Source organism: Ruditapes philippinarum, unplaced genomic scaffold (genome assembly GCF_026571515.1).
Source record: "Ruditapes philippinarum isolate M1 unplaced genomic scaffold, ASM2657151v2 ctg481_1_1_1_1, whole genome shotgun sequence".
NCBI lineage: Eukaryota > Metazoa > Mollusca > Bivalvia > Venerida > Veneridae > Ruditapes > Ruditapes philippinarum.
The window spans coordinates 189,278-204,118 of NW_026866246.1; the positions used below are offsets into that span (position 1 = coordinate 189,278).

At 33.1% G+C, this 14,841-nt stretch overlaps 1 protein-coding gene across 2 annotated transcripts; it reads right to left on the reverse strand.

Moving 5' to 3' along the window:
* Positions 1-11,395: 11,395 nt before the first annotated feature.
* Positions 11,396-12,775, reverse strand: LOC132731896 (uncharacterized). 2 transcript variants are annotated; one of them, XM_060718195.1, is made up of 3 exons: positions 12,630-12,775; positions 12,097-12,342; positions 11,396-11,851 (listed from the first exon to the last, which is right to left on the reverse strand). In XM_060718195.1, the coding sequence occupies exons 2-3, from the start codon at positions 12,331-12,333 to the stop codon at positions 11,693-11,695; spliced, it is 396 nt and encodes a 131-aa protein (XP_060574178.1). In that variant the 5' UTR covers positions 12,334-12,342; positions 12,630-12,775; the 3' UTR covers positions 11,396-11,692. The 2 variants fall into 2 exon arrangements, with proteins under 2 accessions (XP_060574178.1, XP_060574177.1); XM_060718194.1 differs by having other exon boundaries at positions 12,580-12,755.
* Positions 12,776-14,841: the final 2,066 nt, after the last annotated feature.

Genomic DNA, 14,841 nt, shown 5'->3' on the forward strand with positions numbered 1-14,841 from the left:
TGAAATTTTCAGTTTCCGTTCATTATCTCCCCAATGGTACAACACATTCAACTCAAACTTGACATATGATGTATGTAACCATCGAGAAATAACAGGTCAAGTTCGAAATTTGGTCATGGTTTTCGAATGATTTTTGGCAGGAGTTATGCCCCTTTAACTTTGAAAATAATATGGAAATTTTTCAGTTTCCGTTCATTTATCTCCCCAAAGGTACAACACATTCCCAACTCAAAAATTTGACATATGGATATGTCACAGGAAATGCGCAGGTCCCAAAGTTCAAAGTTGGTCATGGTTCAACGATTTTTGGCAAAGTTTGCCCCTTTCACTTTGAAAAATAATATGAAAATTTTCAGTTTCTGTTTATATCTCCCCACGGTAAACACATTCAACTATCAAATTTGACATATGGATATGTTTTGGAATGCCCAGCCCAAGTTGGAATTTGGTCATGGTTTCAATGATTTTTGGCAGAGTAATGCCCCTTTCAACTTTGATAATAATATGAAATTTACAGTTTCTGTTCATTATCTACCCAACACTCAAATTTGACATTAATGGATAATGTCAAAGGAATGGGCAGGTCAAAGTTGGAATTTGGTCATGGTTTGATTGACATTTTTGGCAGAGTTATGTCCCTTTCACTTTGGAAATAATATAGATACATCTTAGGAATAAGCAGTTTAAGTTTTGAATTTGGTCGTGTTCACTGATTTGGACAAACTTATCTTTCTTGAATGTTGGAAAAATTTTTGAACTTTCAGTTTCAGCACTGAAATGTATTGTAGCCATTATTTTGGCTACAAATATGAAATATGGCTATTTTCAAAAGGTTTTTACGACGAATAATTTCAGTGCCTTGAACATTGTATGAAAATGGTTTGTGTTAACATTGAAAAGTTTTAAGGGGCTTATGAACTTAAAAAATGAAAAAATAATTTGTGCAAAAAATTTGGAAAACTAAATATTATATACATCTGAAATTTTGGGGCTGCATGCCGGGGGGCAATCCGTGGCAATGATGACACATTTCTAGTTGTTAACACAAATTAACAATTAATGGACTATCAATAAGATATTAAGGGAGATAAAACACATTGTAAAAGATGATGTATGGGTACAGATAAAAGGTAGATTTATTGTATTTTTATATGAATTGTTATATGAGAAACATGAAGATAGTGGTAAGAATTATTGGTTAATTGATTCTAATTTATTTTGTTTTCAGGATCTATTGGTTTTTCGCATTTTTCCTTTTTGGTGACAAAAAACCCTACATGTTGTAAAGGGTTTGACTAAAAAGGTAAGGTCTTTTAAATTTAGGGAAAAAATAATAGCTATTTTATTGGGGAGAAGTGTAAACAAAAACTGTGGGGAAATTTTAGCTCTGGTTTTTAAATTTTAATGCTTTTCCAAAACGGAATAACTTAAACTTTAATACTTTTTCCTTGTTGGTTTTTAAATTTGTAAAATGAAAAAAAAAATGGCTGTTGATTTTTATTTGATTTAGTTTTGACTACTATTGTTCATGGAAGCTTATGATAAGAAAGTAGCCTTATTAGTTTCAAGATTGGTTTCATAATGTTCTATTTATGTTGTTTTACATTCACATTATTGAAATATATTTTATACTTGCCATTCATGGAGTCTGTCTCTCAATAACATCTTCTCTGAAACTAAAAACAGCAGGTCCAATCAAACCAGCACAAAACCTACACAACCGTTGATTGGTCCATGCAGGGGCACACTTTGAGAGAGTATTACCAACTGCAGACTTTAGCAATTGCTTTAGTATGGAAAATTAATATTTTAATAAAGTAATTTATTAAGAATCCTGACATAAAGAATCGATTAATTAAGCCCAAAATTTTAGTGACAGGACAGTTCGAGATTTGTGAATATTATTTGACATGATATCATAATATACATATATCATCACTTTGTATTTTGTGTGGTATCTTTTCGTTCAAATTTTTTTATGAGAACATGGCTTTGTGTGCTATCTAATGCTGCGAAAATCCATTCTTTATTTGTAATTCTGGGAGAATAGAGAATGGAAGTACTATTGATGTGATCCTGGAAAATTTCTGGAAAAAACATTTAATTACATTTTGTGATTCAATAAATGTTAATATTTTGAAATATTATTGTGCCTCTAGTTGGGGATGATGCATATTTTCCCCGGTCTGTCCATCAAACCGTCCATCTATTGACTGACAAAGTAGTGGAATGTGTAGGCAACATTGTCCATAATAAACATAATTATAATTGATACAAATTGTAATGGTCATTTTGTAGGCAGATATTCCCTTTTCTTTCCTCAAGACACTAGAAGGAAAATAACACTTGGTAAAAAAAGCCAATAAAATGCAGCCTTTAGAGCCATGTATAAACAATTCAAACAATTTCCTAGCAACTTGTGACTTACAGAAGCTGTGTTACTTAACTTGCCTGTCTTTGTTACTCGGGCATTATATTTTTTACCAGAAACAAAACAATATAAATTTCTTTTCAACAGCATACAATGCAATATATTTTTGCACAGCTATTGAGTATTTAAAACTTGATTTTTCTGTTGTCCCAGAATTAGAAATCACTTTATTTAAAAAGTGGGAAGTTATATGTGATATTTAATGTAAATATTTAAAAGATGTGTTTTTGTCATTGTGAATGTTCTGTAAATTTTATTTGTGTTGTTTAAGAGTTAATAAGGAAAATGTTGAGATTTGTAAACAATATACAATCTAGAGACAGACTGCTACAGTTGTTGTTCTCATGAAGTTGCATGTCATCACCTTAGTGCAATAACTGGTTAACTGCTTTTAAATTTAGAAGGACTTAACCTGTTACTGCACTAAGGTGACAATGTGTGATCTGTAGTGTATATTTAACTTATTTAAGATGCATTGTCTTCATGTTAATTATTACTGAAAACATAAAATAAGGGGTGGTGGAATAAGGTAGAAAGTAAATTTAAAACTTTTAAGGAAGACTTGTATGTTTATTTTCCTATAAGACTGATTTTTGAAGATCATTTGTAAATAATCTTACTTAAATATTTCAAGCAATCTCTGCCAAGCACTGATCATAGTGTTTTATTTAGATCACCTATTTATTAATTTATTTTACAAACTGAATACAAAAATTAATAAAAAAAACCTTAACAAAGATTCTTGCTCCTCTTTAGAAAAGTATATGATGGGGGGAAAAAATAAGATCTTGTTATTTTATTTTTATACTGTTGTCGTATTTGAAATGGTAGTCTTTTAGAAAAAAAAATTATGGCACTATTACACATCTACATTGTCAAAAAAGTGATTTAAGTCAGTATTCATTACTTACACTGTTTTTGTTATCAATGAAAAAGTTGCACACAAAGCTAAGAAGTCACTACATTATAAGAAACTTGCTTGTAGTCTTGTTAAATGTAATTATTTATTTTATTCACTGGAGAGAAGTTTATTTTAAGTTGCGTTCTTAGACACTCCACCCCCACCCACACACACGGCATAGTGACATAGAAAAAATTGAGTAGCTTAGTCTCTTTATTTGCCACAGAAACAAAGTATATATGTTATTGTTGTTGTTTATTTGCTTCTTTCTCTTTACTGTTGTTACGATTAAAATGTCGAATCTCTTGTAAAGATGCATGTTCTTGTTATTTTAAATATTCATATTTTAATCAATTTTGTAAATACCTAGCAAAAGTTTATCAGAAAATATGTTCTTGTTATTGTTGAAAAATTCAACACCTGACTTTTGGCTATTTATTTCACAAAATGTGGGTAATTTGTAATCTTTGGGTTCATTTGTATAATAAACGTACATGTAGCTGTTGCACTTTGAATGAAAGCTGCACATTTTTATTTATCGAATGAATGGATTCCATTGTCACCTTTTATGATTAACAATAATTTATATAAATAAAGCGAAATTTATAATATTATTTTGTCTGTTAAATTTCTAAAATTAGTCCCTTTAATAGTTTGACACGAAAAAAAAAAACATACTGTTTTTGGCCCCGGTGCAAATTAAAAAATAAAAAAAGAAAAAAAAAAAAAAAAAGGTGATATTAATATAATAAAAAATGGTAAAAGTATTTAAGGAAACATTTATATGACCGCAGAGCAGAAAGCCAGGCTAAATATCATGTAGACGCCCCTGATGTAACAAATCTTGAAATATGTACATTTCCTTTCTCACTTGTTATAGAAATTAATGTAAGTTTTAAAATAGCATGACTCCAGTGTATATATCATTTGATTAAATGACCTTTTACTCGCAATATAATACACTTAAAAAATGATACTTTTGGATTTTCTGTAAAAGAATATTCTTTAACTTTTAAGTATAAAAATCATTTTAATTATAATTTATTGAAGGGTAGATGATTAATTATATAGCAGTTGTAAATGTGTTTATGTGAAAGTGTATATTTGTAAAATATTTACCATAACCTATGTCAAGTTATTCTTTTTGTATATATAGAGGTATACAATACTATTTTTGTTATGAAAAGATTGATTAATATTAAGGTACATTTATTCTGTGAAATGTGGAAAAAAAATTTCAGGGTCATTGTATCCAATGTCATTTATTCATAGCGTTCTTTTACAAATTTTGTCTTCGCGCAAAACTATCATATCTGCTTCTCAACCAATACACCCCTTAATTTGTATAGTAGACTTGTCCTGCATTGAATATAGAACAATCCAATGTTAATGTAAGGGGTTTCATTATTAGATTTCTAGAATAAAGCAGACAACAGGGAAAAGAATCTTTTTTTTTGACCCGTTGGATTTTGTTTTTATAAATGGGAGGGGGCCTGCGGCCGGGGAAAATTGAAGGGTTTTAACGTCAGATCACTTGCCACTAACCTATGCAACTTTATATCCTGTCTGGGATAAAGAATTCCTTCGTGTGAGGAAGATTTCCAGCTAGGTTACAGAAGTTTGGTGGTACTACTTGGATGCCTGCTTGTTACTGAAATAATGCACAAAGGAGTACTGTACTTACATTTTTCTCACTTTGGTTTTAAAATTTTGGCAAGTCACCCTTTGAACCCCCATAATGGGTTTAAAATACTTTAAAAAAACCCCGCAAAAATTGGGGAAAATTAAAGTTTTGGGGGGATTTTTTTTTTGCTTGTATTATGGGGTTAAAAAAATGGTATGGGCATTTGACTTGAAGGGAAAGAAATATTTTTCTCAGTAATTTTTATAGAAACAGAAATAATGCAGTTTATATTTTTCCTTCTTTTAAAGTAAACATACATCCATATATGCTTAATTTTTATGGGTTCATTTTAGTTTATAATTTTTAAAAACAAAATTTAAATTTAAAAAATAAAGCTTCAAACTTTTCACACTTTTAAATATTGGGTAAAAAATTTTTTGAAAAAAAGTACAACTTTAGATAGGAAATATGAAATGGTACTTTGTCATCAGTGATTTATATACATGTAGAATTGACTACCTATGATTAGTGATAATTGATCTACAGCCCTGCATGTGGTAAACTGAAATAAAGTATTTCAGATTTAAATAAATGTTGTTTTTGTTACTCATGTCATTGAAAAGGGTAAGAAAAGTTATTGATTGTATGATAGCATTTTCTCCCCTTTACCGGTCTCTATGGTTATTGAATAATCTTGCAAGTTAAAGGGACTCCACTGAGGATTTTTAGCTCGACTATTCGATAAGAATAAGTAGAGCTATTGCAGTCACCCGAGCGTCGGCGTCGGCGTAACCACTTATGTTAAAGTTTTTGTAATAGTTCAAATATTTTCAAAGTCCATAGACATATGGCTTTGAAACTTTGCACACTTGTTCACCATCATGACCCCAACCTGTAGACAGGAGGAGGTAACTCTATCAAGCATTTTGACAGAATTATGCCCCTTTTTCGACTTAGAATTTACGTTAAAGTTTTTGTAATAGTTCAAATATTTTCAAAGTCCATTGATATATGGCTTTGAAACTTTGCACACTTGTTCAACATCATGACCCCAACCTGTTAACAGGAGGAGGTAACTCTATCAAGCATTTTGACAGAATTATGCCCCTTTTTCGACTTAGAATTTACGTTAAAGTTTTTGTAATAGTTCAAATATTTTCAAAGTCCATTGACATATGGCTTTGAAACTTTACACACTTGTTCACCATCATGACCCCAACCTGGAAACAGGAGGAGGTAACTCTATCAAGCATTTTGACAGAATTATGCCCCTTTTTCGACTTAGAATTTACGTTAAAGTTTTTGTAATAGTTCAAATATTTTCAAAGTCCATTGACATATGGCTTTGAAACTTTGCACACTTGTTCAACATCATGACCCCAACCTGTAAACAGGAGGAGGTATCTCTATCAAGCATTTTGACAGAATTATGCCCCTTTTTCGACTTAGAATTTACGTTAAAGTTTTTGTAATAGTTCAAATATTTTCAAAGTCCATTGACATATGGCTTTGAAACTTTACACACTTGTCACCATCATGACCCAAACCTGGAAACAGGAGGAGGTAACTCTATCAAGCATTTTGACAGAATTATGCCCCTTTTTCAACTTAGAATTTACGTTAAAGTTTTTGTAATAGTTCAAATGTTTTCAAAGTCCATTGACATATGGCTTTGAAACTTTGCACACTTGTTCACCATCATGACCCCAACCTGTAAACAGGAGGAGGTAACTCTATCATGCATTTTGACAGAATTATGCCCCTTTTTCGACTTAGAATTTACGTTAAAGTTTTTGTAATAGTTCAAATATTTTCAAAGTTCATTGACATATGGCTTTGAAACTTTGCACACTTGTTCACCATCATGACCCCAACCTGTAAACAGGAGGAGGTAACTCTATCAAGCATTTTTTTTACTATCAAGCACTAAGAATAGTCGAGGGTTGCTGTCCTACCGACAGCTCTTGTTATTTTAAATGACGGGACTGGAAATAATTTTTCAAGATTAATGCTCCATTTGATATGGGTCTAGACCAATAACGTGTAATACACTTGTTACTGTATATAGTAACAAAATCGCCTATGATTTCAACTGATTATGAGTGTCACGTGACAGTTTGCGGCCAGGGCCTAGAACTAGTTATCAGCCCACTGAACATATGCATGTGCACAAACTGAAACAATGACGTTACATTTTACGTCATAAAACAGTTAAATTAGCATGAATCCCTTATTTATTATGAGAGCTGAAGCGTATTTCGTACACACAATTTTATAAGCTCACCTTGCACAAAGTGCAGGTGAGCTTTTAGGATGGCCAACCAAATGGCATCCGTCGTCAGTCGTCCGTCCACATTTTAAATATTCTAAGGACATCTTCTATGATACCGCAAGGCCAATGTTAATGAAACTTGGCAGGAATACTCTTTGTATGAAGCTCTATCAAGATTGTTCAAAGAATTCCATTTCATGCAGAACTCTGGTTGCCATGGCAACCGAAAGAAAAATCTTTAAATATCTTCTTTTAAAAACCGTAAGAGCTAGAGCTTAGATATTTGGCATGAAACATCTTCTAATGAGTGTCTACCAAGTTTGTTCAAATAAAAGCCCTGGGGTCAAAATTGGCCCCGCCCCGGGGGGTCATTGATTTTCCCTATATGCATATAGTAAAAACTTAAAAAATCTTCTTTTAAAGAACCCAAAGAGCTAGAGCTAAGATATTTGGCATGAAACATCTTCTAGTGAGTGTCTACCAAGTTTGTTCAAATAAAAGCCCTGGGGTCAAAATTGGCCCCGGCCCGGGGGGTCATTGATTTTCCCTATATGCATATAGTAAAAACTTAAAAAATCTTCTTTTTAAAGAACTGTAAAAGCTAGAGCTTAGATATTTGGCATGAAACATCTTCTAGTGAATGTCTACCAAGTTTGTTCAAATAAAAAGCCCTGGGGTCAAAATTGGCCCCGCCCCAGGGGGTCATTGATTTTCCCTATATGCATATAGTAAAAACTTAAAAAATCTTCTTTTAAAGAACCCAAAGAGCTAGAGCTAAGATATTTAGCATGAAACATCTTCTAATAAGTGTCTACAAAGTTTGTTCAAATAAAAGCCCTGAGGTCAAAATTGGCCCTGCCCCAGGGAGTCATAGATTTTCCCTATATGCATATAGTAAAAACTTAAAAAATCTTCTTTTAAAGAACCCAAAGAGCTAGAGCTAAGATATTTGACATGAAATATTTTCTAGTGAGTGTCTACCAAGTTTGTTCAAATAAAAGCCCTGGGGTCAAAATTGGCCCCGCCCCGGGGGGTCATTGATTTTCCCTATGTGCATATAGTAAAAACTTAAAAAATCTTCTTTTAAAGAACCGTAAGAGCTAGAGCTTAGATATTTGGCATGAAACATCTTCTAGTGAATGTCTACCAAGTTTGTTCAAATAAAAGCCCTGGGGTCAAAATTGGCCCCGTCCCAGGGGGTCATAGATTTTCCCTATATGCATATAGTAAAAACTTAAAAAATCTTCTTTTAAAGAACCCAAAGAGCTAGAGCTAAGATATTTAGCATGAAACATGTTCTAATGGGTGTCTACCAAGTATGTTCAAATAAAAGCCCTGGGGTCAAAACTGGCCCCGCCCCGGGGGTCATTGATTTTCCTTATATGTGTATAGCAAAAACTTAAAAATCTTCTTTGAAAAAACCCAAATAGCTTGAGTTTAGATATTATACATGAAACATCTTTAAGTAAATATCTACAAAGTTTGTTCAAATAAAAGCCCGGGGGTCAAAACTGGCCCTGCCCCAGGGGTGTCATTGTTTTTAACTATATGTGTATAGTAAAAACTTAAAAAATCTTCTTTTAAAAAAACCCAATGAGCTAGAACTTAGATGTTTAGCATGAAACATCTTCTTATGGGTGTCTACCAAGTCTGTTCAAATAAAAGCCCTTGGGTAAAAATTGGCCCGGGGGGGGGGGGGGGGGGGCTATATACAGGTGAGCGACCTCAGGGCCATCATGGCCCTCTTGTTACTATTGAAATTTAAAGAAATAACACGACAAATTCATTCCGAAAAAAATGAAAATAAAACTTGCTTCTAGATTCTATAGTAGTGTACTTTGAACATACAAAAAGAAAACAAGTCTGTAGAAGTTACTGTACAGTAGAACTGTAGAAAGAAATTTCAAAGTATTTTTTTTTTTAGAAAAATGTTACTATTAGATTTACCAAGTGTATTAAAGCCCGCGGAGTCATTATTCATTTTTGCTGGCCGATTATCACCTTCCGGCCCTACTCTGCCGTGTATTAATCTCTTATTAATGCTTCAGCATAAAATTTTCAGTTTATCCTTGATTTTAGGATACTGATGCTCCTATTATCAATCTTTTCTTCATTAATTTACATGTATGAAGAAAAATCTAAACAAAACAATTTCAGTATGTTTTTAGCTCACCTGTCACAAAGTGACAGGGTGAGCTTTTGTGATCGCTTTTCGTCCGGCGTCCGTCCGTCCGTAAACTTTTACTTTAAATGACATCTCCTCATAAACCACTAAGCCAATTTCATCCAAACTTCACAGGAATGTTCCTTTGGTGGTCACCTTTACAAATTGTTCAAAGAATTTAATTCCATGCAGAACCATAAGAGCTAGAGCTTAGATATTTGGCATGAAACATCCTCTAGTGAGTGTCTACCAAGTTTGTTCAAATAAAAGCCCTGGGGTCAAAATTGGCCCCGCCCCGGGGGGTCATTGATTTTCCCTATATGCATAAAGTAAAAAATTAAAAAATCTTCTTTTAAAGAACCCAAAGAGCTAGAGCTAAGATATTTAGCATGAAACATGTTCTAATGGGTGTCTACCAAGTTTGTTCAAATAAAAGCCCTGGGGTCAAAATTGGCCCCGCCCCCGGGGGTCATTGATTTTCCCTATATGCATATAGTAAAAACTTAAAAAATCTTCTTTTAAAGAACTCAAAGAGCTATGGCTAAGATATTGAGCATCAAACATGTTCTAATAGGTGTCTACCAAGTTTGTTCAAATAAAAGCCCTGGGGTCAAAATTGGCCCCGCCCCAGGGGGTCATTGATTTTCCCTATGTGCATATAGTAAAAAATTAAAAAATCTTCTTTTAAAGAACCAAAAGAGTTAGAGCTAAGATATTTAGCATGAAACATGTTCTAATAAGTGTCTACCAAGTTTGTTCAAATAAAAGCCCTTGGGTCAAAATTGGCACCGCCCCGGGGGGTCATTGATTTTCCCTATATGCATATACATTGTAGTAAAAACTTAAAAAATCTTCTTTTAAAGAACTCAAAGAGCTATGGCTAAGATATTGAGCATCAAACATGTTCTAATAGGTGTCTACCAAGTTTGTTCAAATAAAAGCCCTGTGGTCAAAATTGGCCCCACCCCAGGGGGTCATTGATTTTCCCTATATGCATATAGTAAAAACTTAAAAAATCTTCTTTTAAAGAACCCAAAGAGCTAGAGCTAAGATATTTAGCATCAAACATGTTCTAATAGGTGTCTACCAAGTTTGTTCAAATAAAAGCCCTGGGGTCAAAATTGGCACCGCCCCGGGGGTCATTGATTTTCCTTATATGTGTATAGCAAAAACTTAAAAAATCTTCTTTGAAAAAACCCAAATAGCTAGAGTTTAGATATTAAGCATGAAACATCTTCTAGTAAGTGTCTACAAAGTTTGTTCAAATAAAAGCCCTGGGGTCAAAACTGGCACAGCCCCAGGGGTGTCATTGTTTTTAACTATATGTGTATAGTAAAAAATTTAAAAAAATCTTCTTTTAAAAAGCCCAATGAGCTAGAGCTTTGATGTTTAGTATGAAACATCTTCTTATGGGTGTCTTGTGTAAAATCTGAACTTATAAACATAATATAATATCAAAGGTTGTTGGGTCTATCACCAGCAGTGTCATACCAATAGTATACAGCCTGGTATGTTATGAACTGGACGGTCAATAGCCTGTTCAATAAACTTGATTATTACAGGAAAGCAAAAATTCAACATGTTTAACTGATTTAAAAAATGAATTAATTATGTACATGCAGTTTTTGGTATTTGCTATCCATATACGTATGAATGTATAACTGAGAAAAAAAGTTGAAATGTTTCACACCATAATTATGCATTATGGATCCGTGTTGCTGTCATATGGTAAGTTAAGGACTGGAATCCAGAATTATACTCCACTCTTTTAGATCTCTTTAACTGCAATGTTAGCACTATACTTTGTTTTTTGTGCTATTTAAAACACAATGAAATGTTAAATTTGGGTAAAGTTAGATCGCTCTAAAACAGATACATATTTTTAGTTGTATTTGTAACAATACAGTTTTTACAGAAAAACATGTGAAAAGTACCTGAAAAACTTCACCGACCATAACATTAAAATGGGTGGGTGGATGGGTAGGTGAGAATAAATACTGATATAGCTTCAGCTTTGATTTAATTATTAATTTCATGAAATTTATAAAAGTAACAAAGTTTTTTTTTAGAGATTCCAAACATTAGATAAAAAGAATGTGTCTACTTGGAAATTAATTTTCTTTCACACTACAGTTTAATTTTATGTCCAGTTTATTGCACAGTTTAACTTTATATCACGTTGACACTGTTACATAGCACAACCTTCAACAACACAGTCAATGAGAACTCTACAACTTGAACAATTCCTTATCTCCACAACAGTTGAATGAATGTTGACATAGCAACCCTTGCTATGCAGTTTACATGACGTTCCACTTTCCAGTTCTCCTGTAAGTGGTCAAGACTTGATGGGCTTTCCTTCTGATTTTCTTGTCAGCATCGTTGTTGAAGATGTCTAAGGCGTCGGCAACATTGTCCTCCATGTGAGATGGTGAACCATCACAGAGTGTGTGCATGACCTGATGTAGTAATTTAATGTAAAAATTGAGTTCATCAAAATGGATTTCATATTTATATACATTTAATAGACGCACAAAACATAGTTTTGTAACTTTGTTTTGTAATAATAAATACTAGTACATGGCACACTTTAAAGAAAAAGTGCCAGAGGGAATAACTTAAATACATGTAAAATCTGAATCTTGGTAGATATCAAGATCAAAGTCACCATGGTTAATGTTTCAGTAAATAATCTAGATTTTACCTGGTATCTGACAGTGGCCGACTCGTCATCTATCATTTCCATCACTCTGTTCCAGAAGTCGGACAGATCTTCCTTTACTCTGCACGGACACATTTCCTTTAGTGCTCTCTGCCTTACACGTGCACTGTTGTGTTTGGTCAGTGAGATTATGGTCTCAATAATGGTGGTTTTCTCACACAATCGCAGTGCTTCTCCTTCACAAAGTGCTAAAATTTCTGTTTCCGACAAATTTGTCATCTTGCTAATCTGTAAATAAAAAAAATAAACTCTTCATATTTAAACATGTGTATAATAACAATCCCTCTTTTAGTCTTATTGGTAAGAAAGTCTAAAATTAGCTTCAAGACTAATAGTTCTCTGATCATTATCTTACAAATACAATTAACCTGTTTCAATTAAAAGTTGCTGAAGAAGAGTCTTAAAATGATCAGCTCTGTTAATTGAAATTGTCTCTAGTATTTAGTATTATGTACAAAAACATACTTAGAAGTTAAAAACTCAAATCTAATAAGTTCCAACCCTTCACATCTTACATGTGATAAATATTGCTTGACATGGGTATATATAGTGTTTATGTTGCATTTCACAATCAACTGACAACTTCGGTTGCTAAATTAAGAATATATTGAAGCTGCTCATGATTGTGCAATACCGGACTAATGATCTAGGTATATGTTTACATAGACACCGGTATTTCGGATTATTATTATAATTTTATAATTAATGTTGTACAAATTTTGAAAATCAATGAGGACTGACGCACAGCTAAAGGTAATAAGATATGCACGTCGAGACAATTTCTCGGTTGGTTTTTTTTTCAGCATACTAATCAGTATAATGTTTTCTCGCCCTATAAGGGTAAAAAATTATAAATTATTATTTTGGTCCGCAACAGGACGTTTCGGCCCACAACCTAATCGACCCAAATGCAAAATTGGCCACAAGACGAAATCGGCATTTTTTCAAATCAAATCAAAATGTTATTGTCGGTATATATAAATTATTCTTCACAATATTACACATTCAAATACATTTTCAAAATTTTCATGAAAATAAGCATGAATCTGGTGGCATGCTGCTTTAAAACTGACAACAACTGTATGCAATCAAAGACAATTGGAGTTAATATTTTGCCATCAATTGACTATTTTGTTGTTATAACATGATGCATGAACTAGACAAAATCTAAGTGTCAGTTCGACAGTAGGTAGTACCTCTGGAAAAATGGTCCTTTCAACGATTATAAATAAAAAATAGGACTGATGTAACAAAATTGTACCTACTATGGGTTATATTTTATGTACATGAACTACTTCTCTTCATGCAAAATAATGGGTATAATTTCAGAACCCCATAGAAAGCCTCATAACTAAAGCTTATTCTTGACTAAGAACCTATCAGGATTTCCTTGATTTGTGTGAATTGCAGAATTTTGATGTGTAACAATCAATTTTTTTGTTCAAGTGAGCTTATTAAAAAAAAACTTTTTAGGTAAAATATCTATGCATGCCAGCAATGGCTACACACAGGCACTAGACACACCTTTGAATAAAGCATTTAGTCTTGCCCAACATATAAACTATAACAAGCCTTATATTATAATACTGCACGTTTGTAACGTCGCTTTTCATTGGATTATCGTGACGTTTATATAGCTTTATATACACGGCTACTGTCAATTCATGAAGAAACCTTACCTTTTCTCTAAACAATGATGATTGCTGTATTATGAATTCGTTATTAAGATTGTTGACAGCATATATGGCCGTATATAAAAGGCTGTTTGCAATATAACCCTCACCTAACGGCTCAGGTTATATTTACAAACAGCTGTTTATATAGGGCCATATAACCTGTCAACAATCTTTATAACTAATAATATATTGGACTGTGAAGTATGGTATATGCAGTGGTCAAAATATGTTTACATGCTTAAGATAGGTTCTCAGATATATTTTTTGTTGTCATTCAGAATCTCCTGTAGTGTAGGGCAATTGCCCAATATTAGCACAATATATGACAACTCGTAGTACAGTTAGTTAGACAAGTATATTATACATTTTACTAACAACAAAACAGAACTACATATTAAACAAATTAATACAACATTTCCTTTGGATCTTAAAACATTTTAAGGTATTACATTGAAAAAATATCTTGTTATAGAGGTATAAAGTTAGTCAGCCACCGGTAGGAGACTGGTCAGACTGCATACACGTAGATGTGCAGGCTGGCAAGTGGAGGAAGAGTGGTGTAGTGGTAGCACTTTAGACTCCTTGTCAGGATGTCATGGGTTTGAATCCAACCAGAGGTAAGATTCTCTTTCAGCTTCCTCAATCCACACTGGTGCAATTATGGTAAGGAAGTCCAGGTAGCAGTCTTCTGGCTTGACTTATAAGCGCCATGCCCAGGTCCTTAAAAGGTCGTGTTTCTTGCAAAAAACATCTGATCCCTTTACCTTCCCCTGCCTACTTAAATGAACCAGCTTTCATTTAAAGAACTGTTCTTTACTAATTTTTGGGTATACCTGAAAATAATAGGTTTTAAATTTTTTTAAACTTGTTTCGGCATTGTAGTGTGTTCCTCTCATATTGTTTAATGTTGTTATCAAGATGGAAATTTCAAGTTTGTCTGCCAACAAGAATAGAGCCTGGTCTGACAGCACAGATGTGCTGGTTAGTCTGGCAATATACTGGTGACAAAGTCTCAATCACTTTAGATTTCAGCAGTTTGGCCATATTTAAA

Excerpts from the sequence above, each read along its gene's own strand:
- LOC132731896 (XM_060718195.1), bottom strand. The coding sequence starts at position 12,333 with ATGACAAATTTGTCGGAAACAGAAATTTTAGCACTTTGTGAAGGAGAA. Across the intron at positions 11,852-12,096 it reads CGGCCACTGTCAGATACCAG|GTCATGCACACACTCTGTGA; the intron begins GTAAAATCTAGA and ends TTACTACATCAG.